We start from the raw sequence: 19,075 nt of genomic DNA on the forward strand, positions 1-19,075 counted from the left end.
TTCCCTCTTTCCTTTCTCTGAAATGAATCACCACGTGCCCTGAGGGACTCTGTTGGGATGTTTACTGTTTGGGTGTCTCCTGCTGCTGGTCTTGCAGCAACAGGTGAGGTAAAGGAATAAGGTGCTTTGGGGGCTGTTCGGTTCCCAGGTGCATCTCATTATCTCCTCCATCCCGTCTGGTGACCCAAGGGAACATGTAGGGAAGCAAGAGAGCCACAAACCACGTCCAAGTCCAGGAGAGGTGTGGCTGCAGCCATGTGGCAATGCCTTGGTTACCCGCGTGTCCCATGGGAGCCCCAGCCAAGTGGCTCTGGAGCAGCAGCGTGCATCCTCAAGGCACCACACTCAGAAGCAGTGTCTGAGGCAGATGTCCTTGATGGGGGCATGGATCCAGGCGAGGGAGCCTCGTTACTCCTCCTCACTGTCCACTGGATGACAGGAGCGGGCGGACACATAAGGCTTCAGATGGCCTGGCAGGTGCCTCCATGCCCACGTCTGCCCATCTCATGCCTGCCGCCCGTGCGTCTAGTCTAAGATCTTTTCTGTGTGGGTCTAGGATCTCAAGGAAGTGGTTAGGGGATGATCCACACAGAGGCCGGAGGGCTGAGGTCGTGGTTCACGGTGCACCATCCATCCAGGCAGGCCGTTCTTGTCCCCAGGTCCCTCTCCCATAGAATCCATGACATTTTACAAGTATCTTTTACTTTGCATGTGTTCTTGCAACATGAATATTTTTGTTTTGAGTGTATATTTTTAAACTCCTGTAAACTGTATTGAGTTATACATCTCGTTTGCTTCCTCATTTTTTCCCTCTAAGCAATTTTTTTTTTGTCTTTTTAGGGCTGCACCTTCAGCATATGGAGGTTCCCAGGCCAGGGGTCCAACTGGGGCTACAGCTGCTGGCCTACACCATAGCCACAGCAATGCAGGATCTGAACCACGTCTGTGACCTACACCACAGCTTACAGCAACACTGGATCTTTAACCCATGGAGCAAGGCCAGGGATCAAAACTGCATCCTCATGGATACTAGTTGGATTTGTTTCTGCTGTGCCACAATGGGAACTCCTGAGTTTTGTTCATTTAGAATGAACCAGTCTCTGTTCTGTTTGATGTACGCTTTGGGCACAGGGTGGGGGTCACAGATCTGGTCCCCTCTTTCCCAGAAGCCCCCGCATCTGCCTGCTTTGGGGCCATGTCATTTGAGACATTCCATGGTGTTTTGAGGGATTTCTGGGTCTCAGGAAACTTCTAGCACCATGTCCCTGAGGTTTTAGAAATAAATTACCCATGGACCTCAGAGGTGCTGTGGGTTCAGATCCGGACCACACAATAAAGTGGATATCACAGTAAAGTGAGTCACACAGATTTTTTGGGTTTCCCAGCACATATGGAAGTTAAGTTTACACTACGTTGTAAATATGCAATAGCAGTATGTCTGCAAAAACCCCCAAACAAAAAAACACCAGTGTACAGACCTCAACTAAAAAATACTTTATTGCTAAAAAATGCTGACCATCACCTGAGCCTAATAACATCAAAGGCCACTGGTCAGAGGTCACCCTGACACAAGTAATAATGATGAAAAAGTTTGAAATATTTTGAGAGTTACCAAAGTGTGGCATGGAGACACAAAGTGTGTAGATGCTGTCAGGAAAATGGTGCGGCTAGACCTGCTCAAGGCAAGGCTGCCACCAAGCTTCGGTTTCTAAACACTGTAGTATCTATGTGCAGAATCCAATAAAAATGATACAAAAGAATGTATTTATAGAACAGAAACAAACTCACAGATTTTTAAACCAATCTTAGGGTCACCGTAGGTGAAACCACTGGGGGGTGGGAGGGTGGCAATAGCACATACACCTACTGTATAAAATAGACGATTAATGAGAACCTACTGTCTAGCATGGGAAAATCTGCTCAATAGTCTGTAATAATCTATATGGGAAAAAAGAGTGGATATATTTATATCTATGACTGATTCACTTTGCTGTCCACCTGAAACAAATACAACCTTGTAAATCAATTATACTCAAAAAAATCTCCTTTTTTGTTTGTTTTTTGTCTTCTTAGGGCCGCACACGTGGCATATGGAGGTTCCCAGGCTAGGGGTCTAATGGGAGCTATAGCCACCGCCCTACACCACAGCCACAGTGACGTGGGGTCCGAGCTGTGTCTGCAACCTACACCACAGCTCATGGCAATGCCAGATCCTTAACCCGCTGAGCAAGGCCAGGGATGGAACCTGCAACCTCATGGTTCCTAGTCAAATTCATTAACCACTGAGCCAGGATGGGAACTCCCCCCGAAAATTAAAAAAAAAAAAAAAAAAGTGCAGCACCTGTGGTGCACAATGAAACGAGGTCTGCCTGTACCAAGTAGTGCAACCTTAGCTTTGGTGACGGGGAGACAGGAGTGGAGAGTGTGCTGACTGTGGCAGGTGTGCTTTGTGGCCAGGACGTGGGCCATTGCCAGACATTCGAGGCCCCACGTCCCCCCCTAGGCTGCACTTTTCTTGGGGGAAGTAACTCTGTTTTTATCATCTTTTGATGCCCTCCTCCCACCCCAAATAAGTCTGTTATCAAATGAATGGAGTTGGCACATTTGATGAGTAAGACTGAAAGAAGTGTTTTAATTAGAAGAAAATTATAACAGAAGATAGAAAGAGGTTATGTAGAAGAAATGGAAATGATTAAATGTGTATGCTATCACACAATACATGTTGGTATTCGGAAATTCACCTCAACACTGAACATCTGCAGAGAGAGAAGAAAACTGGTGCATATTGGTGCTGGATAGCTGAGGTCACCCTGGGGTTCACCCAAAAGGCATATCAGGAAATCAAGGCTGAAGAACACCCAGAACATTGTTTACAAACCCTGGTATCAAGTCATGCAATCCACTCCACAGAGGCTGCTCCTTATGGTTCCATGCAGAAGGTCAGCGAGGTATCAGCCATGTGTTTCTCATAGTCTTCATTAAACTTCTTGTTCTGAGCTTCAGTGAACTGATTTTTCCAATCTCCCATGACTCCTAAAAAGAGTGATGGACAGAAGATTCAGTGATGTTTTACAAAATCTAACCCCTGGGAATTCCTTATGTAGACTTGAGCTTATTGTCCTCCTGACATGGAGGGAGCTGTGAGGCTACAGGTGCAGCGAACCCACAGGTGAGACATCTGTGAAATACCTGGGCAGGGGCTGGGCCTGGGATGGGGGTCCTTCTGTCCTCTGCATCACGCCCTGGAGCCCTCCAATCCAACAGGACCCCGAAGCCTCCGTTCATCTAACTTTCTACTTAGTTTAATTGGGCCTGATTTTCCCATCCTGTCCTTAGAAGTCACTGCAGGCCTGCATCCTCAGAGAATGCTCAGTCCTCCTGGCCATGTTGCCATGTCTCCAGTTAAGGCCACATTCCCGGTTGAACACAACTGAGAATTGTCCTTTCCAACCTGAATTACTGTTTTAACATGTAACTGGATTAAGGCAATAGAATACGAAGGGATGGTAGGGTTGGTTAGCTTTATTGTATGCTTATGCAATAGAGTATTCAAACATTTTAGCTTCAATAGCTAAAAATGGTCAGGGAGCCCAAAGACAGCTATTTCTCTTCTGATTGCTCCATGCACTTCTGCTTCACTTAGGTGCATTGAGCTACATGGTGCTATTTTCTTGTGTGAAGTGTAAATTTGCTTAATTCTGTAGGGGTAATAAATTATGTGGTTATAAAATTTATCAATTGGCTTATAAGAAAAGTAGATGAACGAGTGACACCAACAAAATGGTGAAGTAGGAGAAACCAGCCTTCATCCCCCACAGGATGACAACTAACCATCCATGAACAAAATAGCCCTGAGAAGGCATTAAGACTCTAATTAAGAACTTGGAACTGCACAGTGCAGCTGAAACAGAAGGATGACCACACATAGAGCGTCACTGGGGAAACTGGCCCAGCTAGGCTTCTGTAAGTGGTGCAGTTGAGTGCCAAGAAGGATCTCCTTGTGGGGGAAAAAGAGATCAGAGGACACCAGGAGCCCTTGCCACTGAAGACCCCAACAGCCCATGACACTGCCGTGGACACTTGGTGACTAAGATGCTGGAGCTTCGGCGGTCTTCCTTCCTCCTCAGATGATGGAGCTGCACAGAGACCATGCTGCTGTGCTTTCCCTGGAGCCAGAACTGCTGACACCCAGCCAGTGATCTCACACCCACCTGTAGGGGAAGGCTTTTCCCCACTGGAACCAAACCACAGAGTCTGGAAGGGGTGACCACCCTGTCAAGTGGGCAGACTTCAACACACAGCTACAAGGGATATGAAAAATCAAGGGAGCATAATGCCACTAGAGGAACATGGTAATTTTCCTGTAACACCAAAGAAGTTGAGATTCAAAGTGGTTATTTCAAGGAGACTCAGCTATAAGACAGCAGAGATGACTCAGAGAAATCAGGAAAACAATACATGAACAAAGTGAGAATTTCAACAAAGATATAGAAGTCATAATAAAGAACCAAACAGAAATTCCAGAGCTGAGGAATACAAAGAATGAAATGAAAAGAAAATGCAGAGTAGAGAGTGTCACCTGCAGATTTGATCAAGCAGAAGAAAAAATCTTCAGATTCGAAGATGATTCATTTGAAATTACTGGGAAGAACAAAAAGAAAAAGAATGAAAGAGAATAAAGGCTGCCTGTGGGATTTATGAACCACTCGAATCTGGGGAAAGATATGGGCATCTCAAAAGTCTCCAAATAGGTTCAACCCAAAGAGGTCCTCCCTGAGACTGTCATCACACTGACAAAGATGAGCCATCTGAACACAACAGGAGAAAAGAGACCCATCACATAGCAGGGACCATCCACAATCTATCAGTAGACTTTTCAGCACAAACCTCACAGGTCAGGAGAGAGTGAGATGAGATAGTCAAAGTGATGGGAAAAAAAATCTGTCAATGGAGAAGACTTAATTGGGCAAAGCTATCCCTCAGAAATGAAGGAGAGGAGTTCCCGTCATGGCTCATAGGAAGCAAACCTGACTAGTATCCATGAGGACACGGGTCTGATCCTTGTCCTTGCTCAGTGGGTGGCGGATCTGGCATTGTGGTGAGCTGTGGTGTAGGTCGCAGACGTGGCTCGGATTCCACGTTGCTGTGGCTGTGGTGTAGGCTGGCAGCTGTAGCTCCCATTTCCACTCCTAGAGTGGGAACTTCCATATGCTGTGGGTGCAGACCTAAAAAGACAAAAGAAAAAGAAAAAAGAAAAAAGAAAAAGAAATGAAGGAGAGAAAAGACTTTCCCAGACAAATCAAAGCTGAAGAAATCCATTATCACGAGGCCTGCTGGACAAGAAAAGCTCAGGGGAGTTCCTCAAGCTGAAGCAAATGGATGATAATTAGTAACATGGAAACACATCAAAATAAAAAAACTCACCAGTAAAGCTTAATATGTAGTCAAAATTCAGCATACTCTGAAACTGTAAATGGTGGCATGCAAGACACTTTTAAATGTATTATAAAGGTTAAAAGACAAAGTACTAAAAACATGTTACTATAATAATTCATTAATGGATATGATGTAAGAAGATGTAAATTGTGGCATCAAAAAACATAAAATGTGGGGGGAAAGGAGTGAAAGGGTGGAGTTCTGTATGCAACAAAGTTAGGTTGTTATTGCTTAAAATCGAGTGTTATCTCTGTAATAACAGGTGTCATGTAAGCCTCATGGTAACCAGAAAGTAAAAATTAACAGTAGATATACATAAGGTAGAGGGAAAGGAATCATCATACAGCACCACAAAAACTCACTGAATCACAAAGGCAGACAGCCAGAGAGGAAGACAGGGACAAAATGACTATGAAAGAGCTGGAGACAACCTTTAGGATCAGGAACAAGACAAGGTTGCTCAGTCTTCTATTTAACATGGTTCTGACAGTCCTAGACAAAGCAATTAGGCAAGAAAAATAAATGAAAGGCATCTAAAATGAAAAGGAAGAAGTAAAATTCTCTGTTTGCAGATGACACAAACACATAGGTGGGAAAATGTATGTGGGTGTTGGATATGCTGTGCGATGAGCTTGGTCATCAGCATCGTTTCTCAGTATGTACACGTGGCAAACATCAGCTTCTGTGCCTCATATACACTTCTTACTGTCAGGCATACCTGAGTGGAGCTGGAAGAAACAAATCCCCAAACCCCAAAATAACTCTAGCATGTATAATATCTTTCTGTGCATATAAATACACGCATCTCTGGACAAATAGACAATATATTTTTTTCTAATAGAAGAAAAGAAATCAGGTTCATTTTTGGCCAAATTAGAAACAAAAGCTCTCCTTTGAGTCTTAAGTTTTTGCTTATTTTATCAAACAAAAGGTACTAGAATTTTTTTTTCCCTAAAATAATTACAACCTCATCAAGTTTGCCTCCAATTAAGGAGCCGACCGTGGGGTAGCCCAGGACAGGCTCTGGGTTGGTGGCCGACGCTCCTGGCTCTGGCTGAGCTCCAATTACCCACTGGTCATTCTCGATGAAGTGATTTTGTCTAAGTGATCACCCTTCCAACACTCAAGGCTTATGACCTTGCCACTGTGGGGCACTCACTTCCAGAGATTACAGGTGTCACTTGAGAAAGAGTTTTTGGTCACATTCATGGGTGGAGCTCTGAGTTAAACAAAAATAAAGGAGCTCCTTCTCAGAAGCCTATCTGTGCTCAGGTGCTATGGGGGTGGGGGGTAGGTGTGTGAGTTCCCACAGCTCCCTAAGGTGAGAAGGGCTCTTTCCAAGCCAGGCTTCGGAGAACTCAGTCCAGAAAACGCTGTGGGTAGTGAATCAGTATGTTTTTCTGCTCGTGGTGGTGGTGGTGGTGGTGGGGAGACAAGGGCACCTGCCCATCACCTTTTCTCATGAATGGAGAGAGCTTGTGATTCAAGTGCTTGTCGTCTATGTAGTTGGTCATGGGATTGTTTTTCATGACGTCGAACGAAGTGTGATAGACAATTTTGTTTAAAACCTCTTCTTTCAGATTCTTTCCCAGGAATTCCATCACTTTTCTAATTTCACGTTTTGGATCCTGGGGAGGAGGGAGAGCGGAGGAAAGGTCATCAATTTTTTTCTATCCAAGGCAAAGAAAATGCAACAACACTCAAACCTTGGAGAACTAAACACAGAAATAGTGGTTAAAACATTTAAAACCGTGAGTTCCCGTCATGGCTCAGTGATTAACGAACCTGACTAGTATCCATGAGGGTGCAGGTTTGATCCCTGGCCCTGCTCAGCCGGTTAAGGATCTGGCGTTGCCGTGAGCTGTGGTGTAGGTTGCAGATGTGGCTCGGATCCCGCGTTGCTGTGGCTGTGGCGTAGGATGGCGGCTACAGCTCCAATTTGACCCCTAGCCTGGGAACCTCCATTTGCTGTGGGTGTTGCCATAAAAAGACAAAAAAAAAAAAAAGATCCTGAGTATCTGTGGCTGTGGTGTAGGCTGGCAGCTGTAGCTCTGATTCGAGCTCTAGGCTGGGAACTTCCATATCCCAGAGGTGCAGCCCAAATGGCTCTCTTCTTCCTCACTGGTCCTTTCCTGTTATGATTCCTCCTTCTTTACCTTGGAAGTCAGAGCAGATGATGGGGGAGTCTTGATCCTGGGGGTGGGAGGAGCTTGGGGAGGCAGAGGAGGAGAAGCCTCCCGGGTGAAATGAAACTCCTGGGGCAGGTGGGCTTGGACCCTGGCCCTGTGAGGCCACGTGGAGAAGCAGGCACCTCTAGGGGGTCACTGGAATGTGGGACTAGGACCTCGTTTAGAGCTCTGCAGCTGCAGGCGGGGTGGCTGGAGAAGCTGAGGTGGGCAAAATACGTGTTACTTTCCTTCATTTTTTTTGTTTATTTTCTTTCTTTCTTTTTTCTTTTTCTTTTTTTTTTTAATGTTTTGGTTTTAGGGGCATAGGTGCAGCATGTGGAGGTTCCCAAGTTAGGGGTCTGCACGAGAGCAATAGCCATAGCAATTCTGGATCCAAGCCGTGCCTGTGACATCCACCAAAGCTCACGGGAACGCCGGATCCTTAACCCACTGAGTAAGGCCAGGGATCAAACCCGCATCCTCATGGATCCTAGTTGGGTTCATTTCCGCTGAGCCACAATGGGAGCTCCACTTTCTTTTATTTGTATCATGGATCTGTGACTCTGAGAAAAACATTGTGAAGTTCAGATCCAAGTGTATTTCTTACTTTCAGCATGTCTTCATAGAAAAGGTAGAGGATGGGGTGGCTGTCTTTCTTCTTCCACCAGCTTTTCACATGCTCATACCAGGACCCCCAGAGCACTGCAAGGAACACATGTATTTGGGCCGTAAGAAGGGGACTTCTCTGCTCAGAAGACAGATGGAACTGACAGTGGTGCTTGTCTAGAGCAGGGAACTTATTTTTCACCCCTCTTATCTCCATTTTCTGTGGGACTTTTCTTTCTCTCAGAAGCCGGCAGGATTAGTCTCTCAGGCTTGAGAGCCTGCTGGGTTCGAATCCCAGTGCAGATGCACAGGCGACTAGGTCATAACGCATCCATGGGAGAAAAGTAACCAGGAAGAGAGGTAGGAGGTGGATGTGCCTGTAGGCTGGCAGAGGGCAATGCTGGGTGAGACCCAGAGGAAATAGGAGAAAGGTGCTCCTAGCTGAGGGGCCAGGGAAGCACAGCAGGATGGAGGCGGGGAGCAGGAAGTGCCAGTGCTCCAAGGTGCAGCAAGGAGGCCCCTGGGGCCAGGATGGGGAGGGGGCCTATGTGGGGAGAAAAGCAGGGCTGGAGGCCGCCAGGTTCCAGGGAGGCTTGGCGTCCACTCAGAGCCAGATGGGGTGCTGCTCGGGGGCTTCGGGCAGAGGGGTGAGGTATCCTGACTTCCTGTGTAGGTAGGTATGTATGTATTGACTTTTGTCCTTTTTAGGGCCGCACCTGAGGCATATGAGGTTCCCAGGCTAGGGATCTACTCCAAGCTACAGCTGCCAGCCCACACCACAGCCACAGCAACACAGGATCCGAGCTGTGTCTTCGACCTACACCACAGCTCACGGCAATCCCGAATCCTTAACCCACTGAGCGAGGCCAGGGATCGAACCTGCAACCTCATGGTTCCTAGTAGGATTCATTTCCGCTGCACCATGATGGGAACTCCCCTGACTTCCCTTTTAATGGCGTCCCCCGGGTTTCTGCATTGGGAACAGACTGGCGCTGGCTTAGAGCTGGACCCTTCTCTGAACACAGCAGCTTCCCTACCATACTGTGTTGGCTTCAGGCAGTGCACATGTTGTCACCGAAAGAGGACCCACTGACTACCACACCCCCAGGAAGGCTGCCTCCAGACCCTCCCCCCAGATAATCAGAGAGCCTGTTGGGGTGAAGTTCATCTCCCACAGGCGGAGGACTATGTAGGGAAGCCTTGTCCTCATGAACATGGGCCTGGCTTACCTTTGCCAGCCAGGAAGATTTCAAAGTACTCGTCCCAGCTCCCTGGGTCCGGGAGCCTCTTGTTCATCCTTTGAAAGTGGTAGTAGGACACCATGTTGTCCTTGGCGTTCCTTGCCACGTAGATCATCTAACGTGGTGGGAAGGAGTGTAAGGGACAAGGCAAAGGATGGCAGATGTGGGGCATTCACGATCACCAGGTCCTCGAGGCCTCTGGCACCTCTGCCATCTTCCACCCACCATCCAGCCAGTAGAGCTTGTGAATGCGAACGTCTGGGCAGCTGGCTGCCTGTAGCAAACATCTCAGTGAGACAGAATACTAATTCAGGTAGTTGGTGTAGGAACAAGGGCTCCGATACATTCTTTCAACATGGATACTAATTAGCCTTTGTGGCTTAAGGGCTCCAGAGAGTAACACCTCCACAGGCCTTGTTTTACTATAGGAAATGCGCATTCCCCACAGACTTTGTTTACTATAGGAAATGCGGCCCAAAAAAACCGTAAAACTTTGGGGACATTACTAACCCTAAAACCCCCATTGGACAAGGACTGATATAGGTAACTGGGCAAGACCAATGGGAGAAAACCACATCTTTCTGGACCCCACGTTGGTACCCGCCCCCAGACCTTTCAAGAGATAAAAAGTCTCTATAGGACAATAGAGAAGGGGGCGCTTCTCCCCTCCAGCCAACAGCCCTGGGAACTGTTTGCTTTTCTTTAATAAAGACTTTGCTTGCTTGCTGCCTGCGTGTTCGTGGAGTTCATTCTTTGACTGCCGTGGACAAGAACCCAGATTCCGGTATCATCTCTCTGGTGTCATCAGGGTCCGCGCACTGCTCTTAGGTGACGTCAAACATCTCGGATGGACCTGGGGTGCCAGCCCGGTGCTGGCCCTTGACCGGCTCTGGTTTTTCTCCTCCTCCGGCAGGAGTCCTGGTTTGCAGCCTCCCTCTAACCTTTCTGGCCCTCCCTTGTCGAAGCGAGTTGTCCCTTCCTGACATCCTACCCCGTCCCGCCCTGAAATCAGGTGGTCTTAGCCTGATGTGCTTCGAGAGGCCAAGGCCCCTCCGTGAAATGGTATGAAAACTTGGTGTGGACGTCTGTGCAGACACCACTTCCTGCAACATCTCATTAGGGGTCAAGGTCACTAAAGGTGTAAACCATGTCATGTCAGTGTTGGTTTTTTAAAGTCCGCCTGGGGCCCACGTTTTAGCCTCATATGGTTCGCTTTTCCTGTTTTTTGTTTTGCTGTCCTCTTCTACTGCTGAACATCACGCAACTGTGACTCAAGTCCCTGATCCAGGCCTCTCTCATGAGTCATGGACTCATATGTCTCCTGAAGGTCCTGCAGGCATTTCGGGTTCAATCCGTCTTCACACAGCCTCACCTTCCTCCTTCTCACCCCCCCCACCCCACATTAAGTCAGTTCTACTGGATGCATGTTCCTCCCGTGGGCTCCGTCTTTCTGTCCCCTAGGCCCTGCCTCCTGCGAGTGTCCCTCGTTCTGTCGCTGAACTGCCGTTGTGTCCTCACGATGCTCTGCTTTCCATTTTCCCAGCTCTGTCCACCTGCCACACCTCTGTGTCCTCAGTGAGTTTTCCAGAATGGATGTGGGAATGGCACCGTGGTACTTCCTTCTGTAAGTTCTTTGTCAGGACCTGGGTGGCCTGGAGCATGAGGTCCAGATGCTGCAGCTTGGCAGCCAGGCCTTGGCCTCTGCCTCCTGGTTTCTGCCTCCCTCCCAGGCATCATTCTTGGCCTTGCAAGAGTTTTCTTGTGTGCAAGAGACTTGGCTTCTACTCCTCTGGTGAAGGGAAGGCTCTCCCTCCTGAGTCAAGTTCCTGGACACTCCTCTGTCACCCGTGTTACCTGGCTCAGCCCTCCTTCGCAAGGACTTCTGTGCAACACCCTCCGCCTGGCTCCCTGGTACAGTGCTCTCCAGGCTCAGGGCATAATTATTCTTATTTTGCCACTACCTGCAACCCAGGCCTGGCTCTGTCTACACTGACAGTGGACTAACATTTGTCTTAGGTCCCTTTTCTCTCTCTGGACTGCAGACCCACACAGGGAGAGCTCCTGGGGTCAGCAGAGGGGAGGGACTGAGGCCCTGGATGCAGCCTGGAGACCTGAGGTGGTGTCACTGTGGATCTGGGCAGGACTGTCAGAGGGCACGTTACTGCCCCGCGGCGGGGAAGATCAGGACTTGGCTTAGTGCCTGGCAGGGAGCCCTTCTCCAACCACAAGGCTGCAGATGGTTTCCTGGGCCCTGAAAGAGTTGGGTCCAATTCCTCAGTGATCAACTCAAGATGTTTGGGAAAATGCATGGAAAAGGATCTTGAGGTTTGCCAAGTTCTGATGCAGTCACCTGGTTTTTAATCAGGTCGCAGAATGACTAGAAGGGGCAGGCAGGCTTGGGTGCTGGAAAGACCAGAGGAAGAGAGCGTATACTAGGGCACGTGGGATCCATGACTCCTCCAACAAACCCTTGCTCCCTCAGATGCTCATGGGGCAAGGCCGCAAGCAGCCCACTGTGTAGATGCTTGGGGAGGATTTGCAGTGGTAAGAGGCAAGTGCAGGCAGCGTGAGCTGTGGGGAGACCAGCCCATCGCCTCCCTGTCCAGGTGTTTGTCATTGGGCAGGTGGCCTGACTGCTGGGCCTGACTGTCTGCGCCTCCCCCCCTCGCCACCCCGCACTGGTAGCATCACTGGGGCTGAGGATGCCCGGGCTGAGGATGCCAGGCCTGAGCCCTGAGCTGTTCTCCTTGCTTCTCAGTGTTGTAGTTCTTGGTGTTGTAGGTGCAACCACCCCACCCACCCCACCCCCGAGTCCACCGCTACCAATGAGGGACAGAGAGCGGTAAGATGCTTGCAGGCCCCACCCACCACCCCTGGGGACCCTGCAGATGCCCTGGGTCTTACCAGGAACCTTCTCCAAGGATTTTCTGCTTCAAACTCACCTTACAGTTTTTTTCCCAGAAAGATGGAGGCAGCAGTTGTACAGGAAGGTGAGTTTTCAGGGTCCTCGGGGAAGGTATGGCATTTGCATGGTCAACTCCTGGAAAGTTTTACAGCTTGTTTGTTACTTTGTAAAAAGCTTTTACTTTTTTGTGAATGGATTCTGTTGGGTTTTTCCACCTAGGGCTTCTGGGCTTCAGGTCACGTTTCTGTTGGTTCCCAGATCTTCCTGCTTCATTTCGTGGTAGAATCTCTGATGCGGGGCCTTCCCTGGTATCTCAGTTACTACAGAACCCCCAACCCCAACGCCACTAACCTGCTGTCATTGAGGCACCAAAACCCCTCGTGCCAACGGGGACATCCTGGACCACCTGGATGGGTCAGAGGACCCTGAAAAGGCCCAGTTTATGTCTTCAAATTATCATTCGAGGAGTTTCTGCCATGGCTCAGCAGAAACAAATCTGATCATCCATGAGGTTGTGGGTTTGATCCCTGGCCTCCCTCAGTGGGTTAGGGATCCAGCGTTGCCATGAGCTATGGTGTAGGCTGCAGACATGGCTCCGAACCTCCATATGCCATGAGTACAGCCCTAAGAAGACCAAAGTATATATATATATATATATATACATACATATACATATATGTATGTATATGTATATATATACCATTCAAATAGAATTTGTGAGTCTAGAAGGCACCTCATATGTGTCCACGGGTAGCCTCTAATATAAAACCTAAATGACTCAGTGAGCCTCCAACGCTTTCAAAATCTGTCCCCAGTTCTTTTTAACCCTCATTTTGGCCACTTCCTCCCAAACACCTGGGTGCAACACTGAAGACATGGCATAAGTCAGGCTGGGTCAAAACAAAACAAAACAAAACAAGAGCCATTCTCTTGTAATCTCTTGTGATCTGGTGTTGTCACTGCTGTGGCTCGTGTTGCTGTTGTGGCAAAGGTTCGATCTCTGGCCTGGGAATTTCTGGGTGCTGCAGGCACAGCCAAAAAAGGAAAAAAAAAGAGGAAATAAAAGACAAGCCAGTACAAGAAGCATTAGCTTGTTAATTCATTTTACAAAGCTGAACTCCTATGTCCCTTATTTTCTGACTGGCTTGGATGGATTCCTGTAGGAACAGTGTGGTTAGAGGTGATGGTTCCACCTCAGTCTGCAAAACTCCACCTCTGCCTGAGATGCCTGCATCTGAGATGGCCCCCACAGGACACCATACACACACAGACACACACAGACACACATACACACAGAGACACACACACACTGTGCCTTGGTGGAGACACACACAGACACACACACACACTCATACACTGCACCTTGGTGGACACACACACACAGAGACACACTGTGCCTTGGTGGATACACACACACACACACACACACACACTGCACCTTGGTGGACACACACACACAGAGACACACTGTGCCTTGGTGGATACACACACACACACACACACACACTGCACCTTGGTGGACACACACACACTATGCCATGTTGGATATACACACACATACACACAGACACTATGCCTTGTTGGATACATACACACTGTGCCTTGATGGACACACACACAACACTGAGCCTAGAGCACAGGCTTTGCAAACAGATTCCTGAGTTAGAGTCTTGGCCCAGGACCTCTGGGCTGAGTGTCTCGAACAGACCATGGGCCCCGGGTCTGAGCATCTCCGTCTGTGACACGGTACAAACTGTTGTGAGGACAACATGCTTTAATGAGGGACAGTGTTTGGAGCAAAGCCTGGCTCCTGGCAAGTGCCGTGACCAGCCCGTGCTTTATTTCTCCACAGAAAGTGCATTGTCATTGCTAACCTCGTGTCTGGGTCTGGTGCCTGGTTCCTGTGACATGGGAGCTGGGGTGTCCCGTGAAGAAGAAGGGGCCCTGCGGAAGGGGGGGGACTGTGAGAGGGAATGCCTCCCTGGTGCCTGTAACTCGATGACACTGCGTTTAGTAGCCAGGTGGTACCTTTCTGTGGTTCAGCACTGGGGCTAAATAAGATTTTTTTTTTTTTTGTCTTTTAGTGCCACACCCATGGCATATGGAAGTTCCCAGGCTAGGACGGAGCTGCAGCTGCCGGCCTTCACCACAGCCAGACAGGATCCGAACCTCATCTGCAACCTACACCACAGCTCACAGCAACACCAGATCCTTAACCCACTGAGTAAGGCCAGGGATCCAACCCGAATCCTCATGGATCCTAATTGGGTTCGTTTCCACTGAGCCATGATGGGAACTCCTGGGGCTAAATAAGCTTTCAAGTGAAAGGGTCTACCTAGACTTGCACAAGAAAAGGGACCAAAGCTAGTTTTTCTCCACCGTGGGGAAAGCTTCAAACTCTCCTGTCCACACTGTCCACCTTCACGTGAAGGTTACAATTTGTAAATGGGAGACTTGCCAAAGTACGTAGCTCGTGTCCACTCCAGGAAAGGCTGTCGCAGCTGAATGGGGCTCCTCTGGCTCTTCTCAATGTCCCCGTCATTCTGTATCAAATCCACGATTTCCTGAGTCCAGGTGGTTCCTGAGAAACAGTGCGATCAGAAGCGAGGGGCGGTTGTTGGTTTTCTGCAGCATAGCTTGGAAGCATCTGATGCTAGAACAAGAGTTCTCACATCTACATCCCTTCCTCATTACCGTACTTACTGTGTTGAATTGAAATCAACAAATAAGGTTATCTTTTCCTCACCAGAAAGTATAAGGGACGAATGTGACATTCATTTTCACACTCCAATGACATACTCCTAAGAACCTGCATATGCATGGGGATTTCTAGTAAATGACAATGCAAATAATTAGTATATATAACAACAAGGGTTAATTAAAAAATATTTCCAGTGGAGGAAACATCACAGAAATCCCCCAACAGTCGTTTACTATTACATTCCGGCTGCTAATAAATTGTCTTGTTTTCCTGCTCTGGTTCCTCGTTTTTTTTTTTTTTTGTTGTTGTTGTTTTTTGAGAACCATGACATTGGTCCAATGCCAATAACATGAAAAAGAAGGAAAAGTAAGAATACCAGGTAATCCTCAAACTAAATGAATTTCTCTTTAAGAGGCCAAGGAAGCTCTTGAACAGTGACCTCTACACGGGAGTTGGTTGTTTTAAGAGGATAAACAAACATTGCTACATTTGGGGCCTGGTCTCTGCTTGGATTCAGCCCCCAACACACACCCTTGGCCTCTGCAGGCTGGTCCCTTCCCCCCACCTCCCCGGAAGTCACTTGGCCAGCGTGGTCCTGCTCCTCCTTCTTGGGGAGAGAGCCTGGTTTGCACATGTGGGGCTGAGGAATCAGATAGATTCCAGTCCTGGGGCAGGGATGCCCAAGATGTGGGGGTTTGGATAAATTATGTAAACCCACTGGGTATCAACTTTCCTCATGTGGCTCTGAGCCTAGAAGAGCTTATAGCAGGTGCTAAGTTAACGTGGCTCAATCTTTTGGCCATGATGGTGCCCGTGTTCCTGCAGGGCCAGGCCATCTCATGCTGGACCCAACATCTTGCTCAGGGAACCAGGGACGACATGCCTTTTGGTCACAGGGCCTGGGCTCCTTTCCCAGCAGCTGGGTAGTGGTCTGGGACCTGTGTGCTGGCACCACATCTGCTTAGTTCCCGACTGGTTCCCATTTTCCTTCTGTCCTCTTGGGGTCAAACTAGCTTCGCCCTTGACCCTTCCCTGCCTCCCAAGGCTGGAACGTTGGGTTCTGCCCAAGGCAGGCTGTGCTCTGCTGGCTCTGCTTCCTGCCTGGACTCCCAGGTGGAGGGCGGGGTGGCCCCTCAAGGACATTGTGATGTGGCCCCTCAAGGACATTGTGATGTGGCCTCCACAGACTTGGTGTCCGGGACCCAGCCTGCCTTGGTGATTGTCTCAGGCCATGCAAGGCTGTGTGCCTGACTTCCTTGCTGTGCTCCAGACCCACCTGCCACCTGAGAGCTCCTGGCACCATACCCTTGTCTGCGACCGAGGTTGTGCCCTTTCCTGAGGCAGCTGGCATCTGGTGATTGATGCCCAGCCCTCCAACCCCAGTGGGAGGGCGCTCACTCCAAAGGGCCACCCAGCTTCAGGGCACCCAGCCCAGCTGGACAAGGCTTTGCTGGGATTGTCCCCAGGCTTGCCCCTGGCCCTGTGCCCCAGAGGAAGTGGCCTTAAACACTCCACCTTCTGGCATCCAACTAAGAGGCTGCCACCTGGGGCTCCTGCCCTGTGCCGTGGACAATGAGGGGCTGGTTTGGGAGTGAGGGTGAGGACTCAGGATGCCCACAGGCTGGCTTAGGTACGTGAGGATGGGAGCCTGGAGCCTCCTGTGACCTTATCTGGAGCTGGGCCTTTACAGAAGCAAGACAATTAAGACAAAATCACTGGTGGGGGCGGGGTCTCAGGCAGCGTGCAGGGTCCCTGCAGAAAGGGGATGTCTGGAGGCAGATGGGTGCACAGTGAGAAGAGGATGCCAGCGTGCACACGGCCTCTCCCTGCCGCCAAGGAGGGAGAATGGAACAGAGCCTTCCCTGAAGGACCCAGCCCTATGGCCCTTGACTCCTGACCTCCAGCCTCCACAACGGTGAGAGTACTTTTCTGTTACGTTCCCCCCATTTGTGGTGCTTGGTTCCTGAAGCTAAGGAATTTCCTCCCTGTGTGACAATCACGGTGGCTCCGGTTTCCTCCCTAGGCTGCCCTCTGTCTAGATCAGGACCCAAGAGCAGCCTCTCATTACACATGCTGTAATCTTCAGGCCCTCATCAAGGAGCCCTGTGACCATCTGCTCAGAGGCACGACCTCTCACTGCAGACTGGACTGCAACTGCCATCAGGACACCGACCATGTGTGACCTGTCTACACCCTGGTGTTTAGAAGAGTCTTGATGGACTTTAGTTGAATGAAAGAAAAAACGATTGGCGTGACTGTTTTGATCTGAAGAATCTGCTTCAACTAGTTGCACATTTATAATAAACCCACTACCTCTTAGAAAACCTTTAGAGTTTACAGAAAAGCGTCAGGTCCTTTGTCATTCTGTCTGACTGTCAGAGGAGGACGCCACCAGCCATCCTCTGATCCTCGATGTGGCCGAGGTGTCCAGGCACAGCTGATGTGCCCCCACTTCCCCGCCCCCATCTCGTCCATACCTGCTTTTGGGTAGGAAGCGATGACCAGGTCGTCAGGCCTGGCTTGGAAGGCCCAGATTTTCTTCCAGAGGCTGCACGTCTGCTTCCCTAGGGTGACCCCATCTATCTGGGACACCTCCCCATGAGGAAGCAGGGACCACTCTGCCTCCCTCGTCTTTTCCGCCTCATCCTTGTCTACCACCTGCATCTTGTCCGGGCACCTGATGGAAAGCACAGGAAGGTCAGTTGGGCTCACGGGTTTTATATCCTCAGTGCTGGGGCACTGATTCTGCTCGTTTGCAGGTGGTGTGTTCAGGCAAATAAGGACAGGTGATTTGCATGGGTCGGTACATCCTGAGGGAGCTGGAACAGAGTCCGTGAGGCAGTGCCAGGTCAGGCCTTCTCACCGTGAGGCCCTGGCAGGACCTGTCTCAGCGCTGCGGGAAGGAAGTGTCTGCATCCTGCCCGGGGCCGGGGAATTGGCCCTGTCATCTCGGGGACATCCACAGCAAGTGTCCAGGAATCGCCCCCTTTCCCTACCCAGAGTCTTTGAGATCCGGTGCTTGTGAATTTGCAGAAACCACCCCCCACCCCAAGACCGAGCAGGACCAGGTCCCTTGTTAGAAGTACTGTGGAGGTCACCCGCTAGGACCGTCCTGCTGGGAATGCCACCCCCGCTTCTGAGGCTGAACTAACTCTTAAGGCTCTGGTGGTATCTGAGATTGAGATTAGTTAGGCTGCAGTATCTGAGGACTGTCACCTTTTTATTTAAAAAAAATTTTTTTGTCTTTTGTCTTTTTAGGGCTGCACCTGTGGCATATGGAGGTTCCCAGGCAGAGCTATAGCTGCCGGCCTACACTACAGCCACAGTAACGTGGGATCCGAGCCTTGTCTGTGACCTACACCACAGCTCACGGCAATGAGGGATCCTTAACCCACTGAGCAAGGCCAGGGATCGAACTAATGTCCTCATGGATACTAGTTGGGTTTGTTAACCACCGAGCCACAACAGGAAGCCTGGACTGTCACCTTTTAATTTTTTTATTTTTTTGTCTTTGTGTGATTTCTTGGGCCTCTCCCGTGGCATGTAGAGGTTCCCCGGCTAGGGGTCAAATCGGAGCTGTAGCCGGCTTTCGCCAGAGCCACAGTAACGCCAGATATGAGCCGCGTCTGCGAGCTATACCACAGCTCACGGCAATGCCGGATCCTTAACCCACTGAGCAAGGCCAGGGATTGAACCTGAAACCTCATGGTTCCTAGTTGGATTCATTAACCACTGAGCCACGACGGGAACTCTGTCACCTTTTTAAAACCTCAAGGTGTGATTAACCTTCAGCTGGCATCCTGATGAATTTTCCACTTACACGTACACTCACGTGCCCGCTACCAGCTCTAGACATGGAATGTCTGTCTCCACCACTTGGCTCCTTCCCCGTCAGTGCCTCATGACCAGCCGGGCCAGGGGAGGGTGACTTCTGTCCCCATGATGAAGTGCCTCCCTGCTATGAACCTCACCTGGGGGTTGTCGTACAGCTCATGATCTCCTCTTTCGTGTTCACCAT

The 19,075-nt window shown here is 49.5% G+C and overlaps 1 protein-coding gene across 1 annotated transcript; it reads right to left on the reverse strand.

The window, feature by feature from the left end:
- Positions 1-2,885: 2,885 nt before the first annotated feature.
- On the reverse strand, positions 2,886-19,075 carry LOC125128438 (sulfotransferase 1C4-like). Its single transcript, XM_047782791.1, has 10 exons — positions 19,029-19,075; positions 17,535-17,734; positions 14,823-14,937; positions 14,231-14,300; positions 12,708-12,762; positions 12,394-12,491; positions 9,440-9,566; positions 8,212-8,306; positions 6,890-7,064; positions 2,886-3,033 (listed from the first exon to the last, which is right to left on the reverse strand). The coding sequence occupies exons 1-10, from the start codon at positions 19,073-19,075 to the stop codon at positions 2,921-2,923; spliced, it is 1,095 nt and encodes a 364-aa protein (XP_047638747.1). The 3' UTR covers positions 2,886-2,920.

Source organism: Phacochoerus africanus, chromosome 5, assembly GCF_016906955.1.
Source record: "Phacochoerus africanus isolate WHEZ1 chromosome 5, ROS_Pafr_v1, whole genome shotgun sequence".
NCBI classification, from domain to species: Eukaryota; Metazoa; Chordata; class Mammalia; order Artiodactyla; family Suidae; genus Phacochoerus; species Phacochoerus africanus.

Bases quoted from the DNA above. Each gene is read 5' to 3' on its own strand.
- LOC125128438 (XM_047782791.1), bottom strand. From the start codon at position 19,075: ATGGTGAACACGAAAGAGGAGATCATGAGCTGTACGACAACCCCCAG. The intron at 12,763-14,230 runs GTTAGCAATGAC...TGACCCATCCAG, and splicing joins GCACCAGACCCAGACACGAG to GTGGTCCAGGATGTCCCCGT. The intron at 8,307-9,439 runs GTAAGCCAGGCC...TGTTCCTTGCAG, and splicing joins AATCTTCCTGGCTGGCAAAG to TGCTCTGGGGGTCCTGGTAT.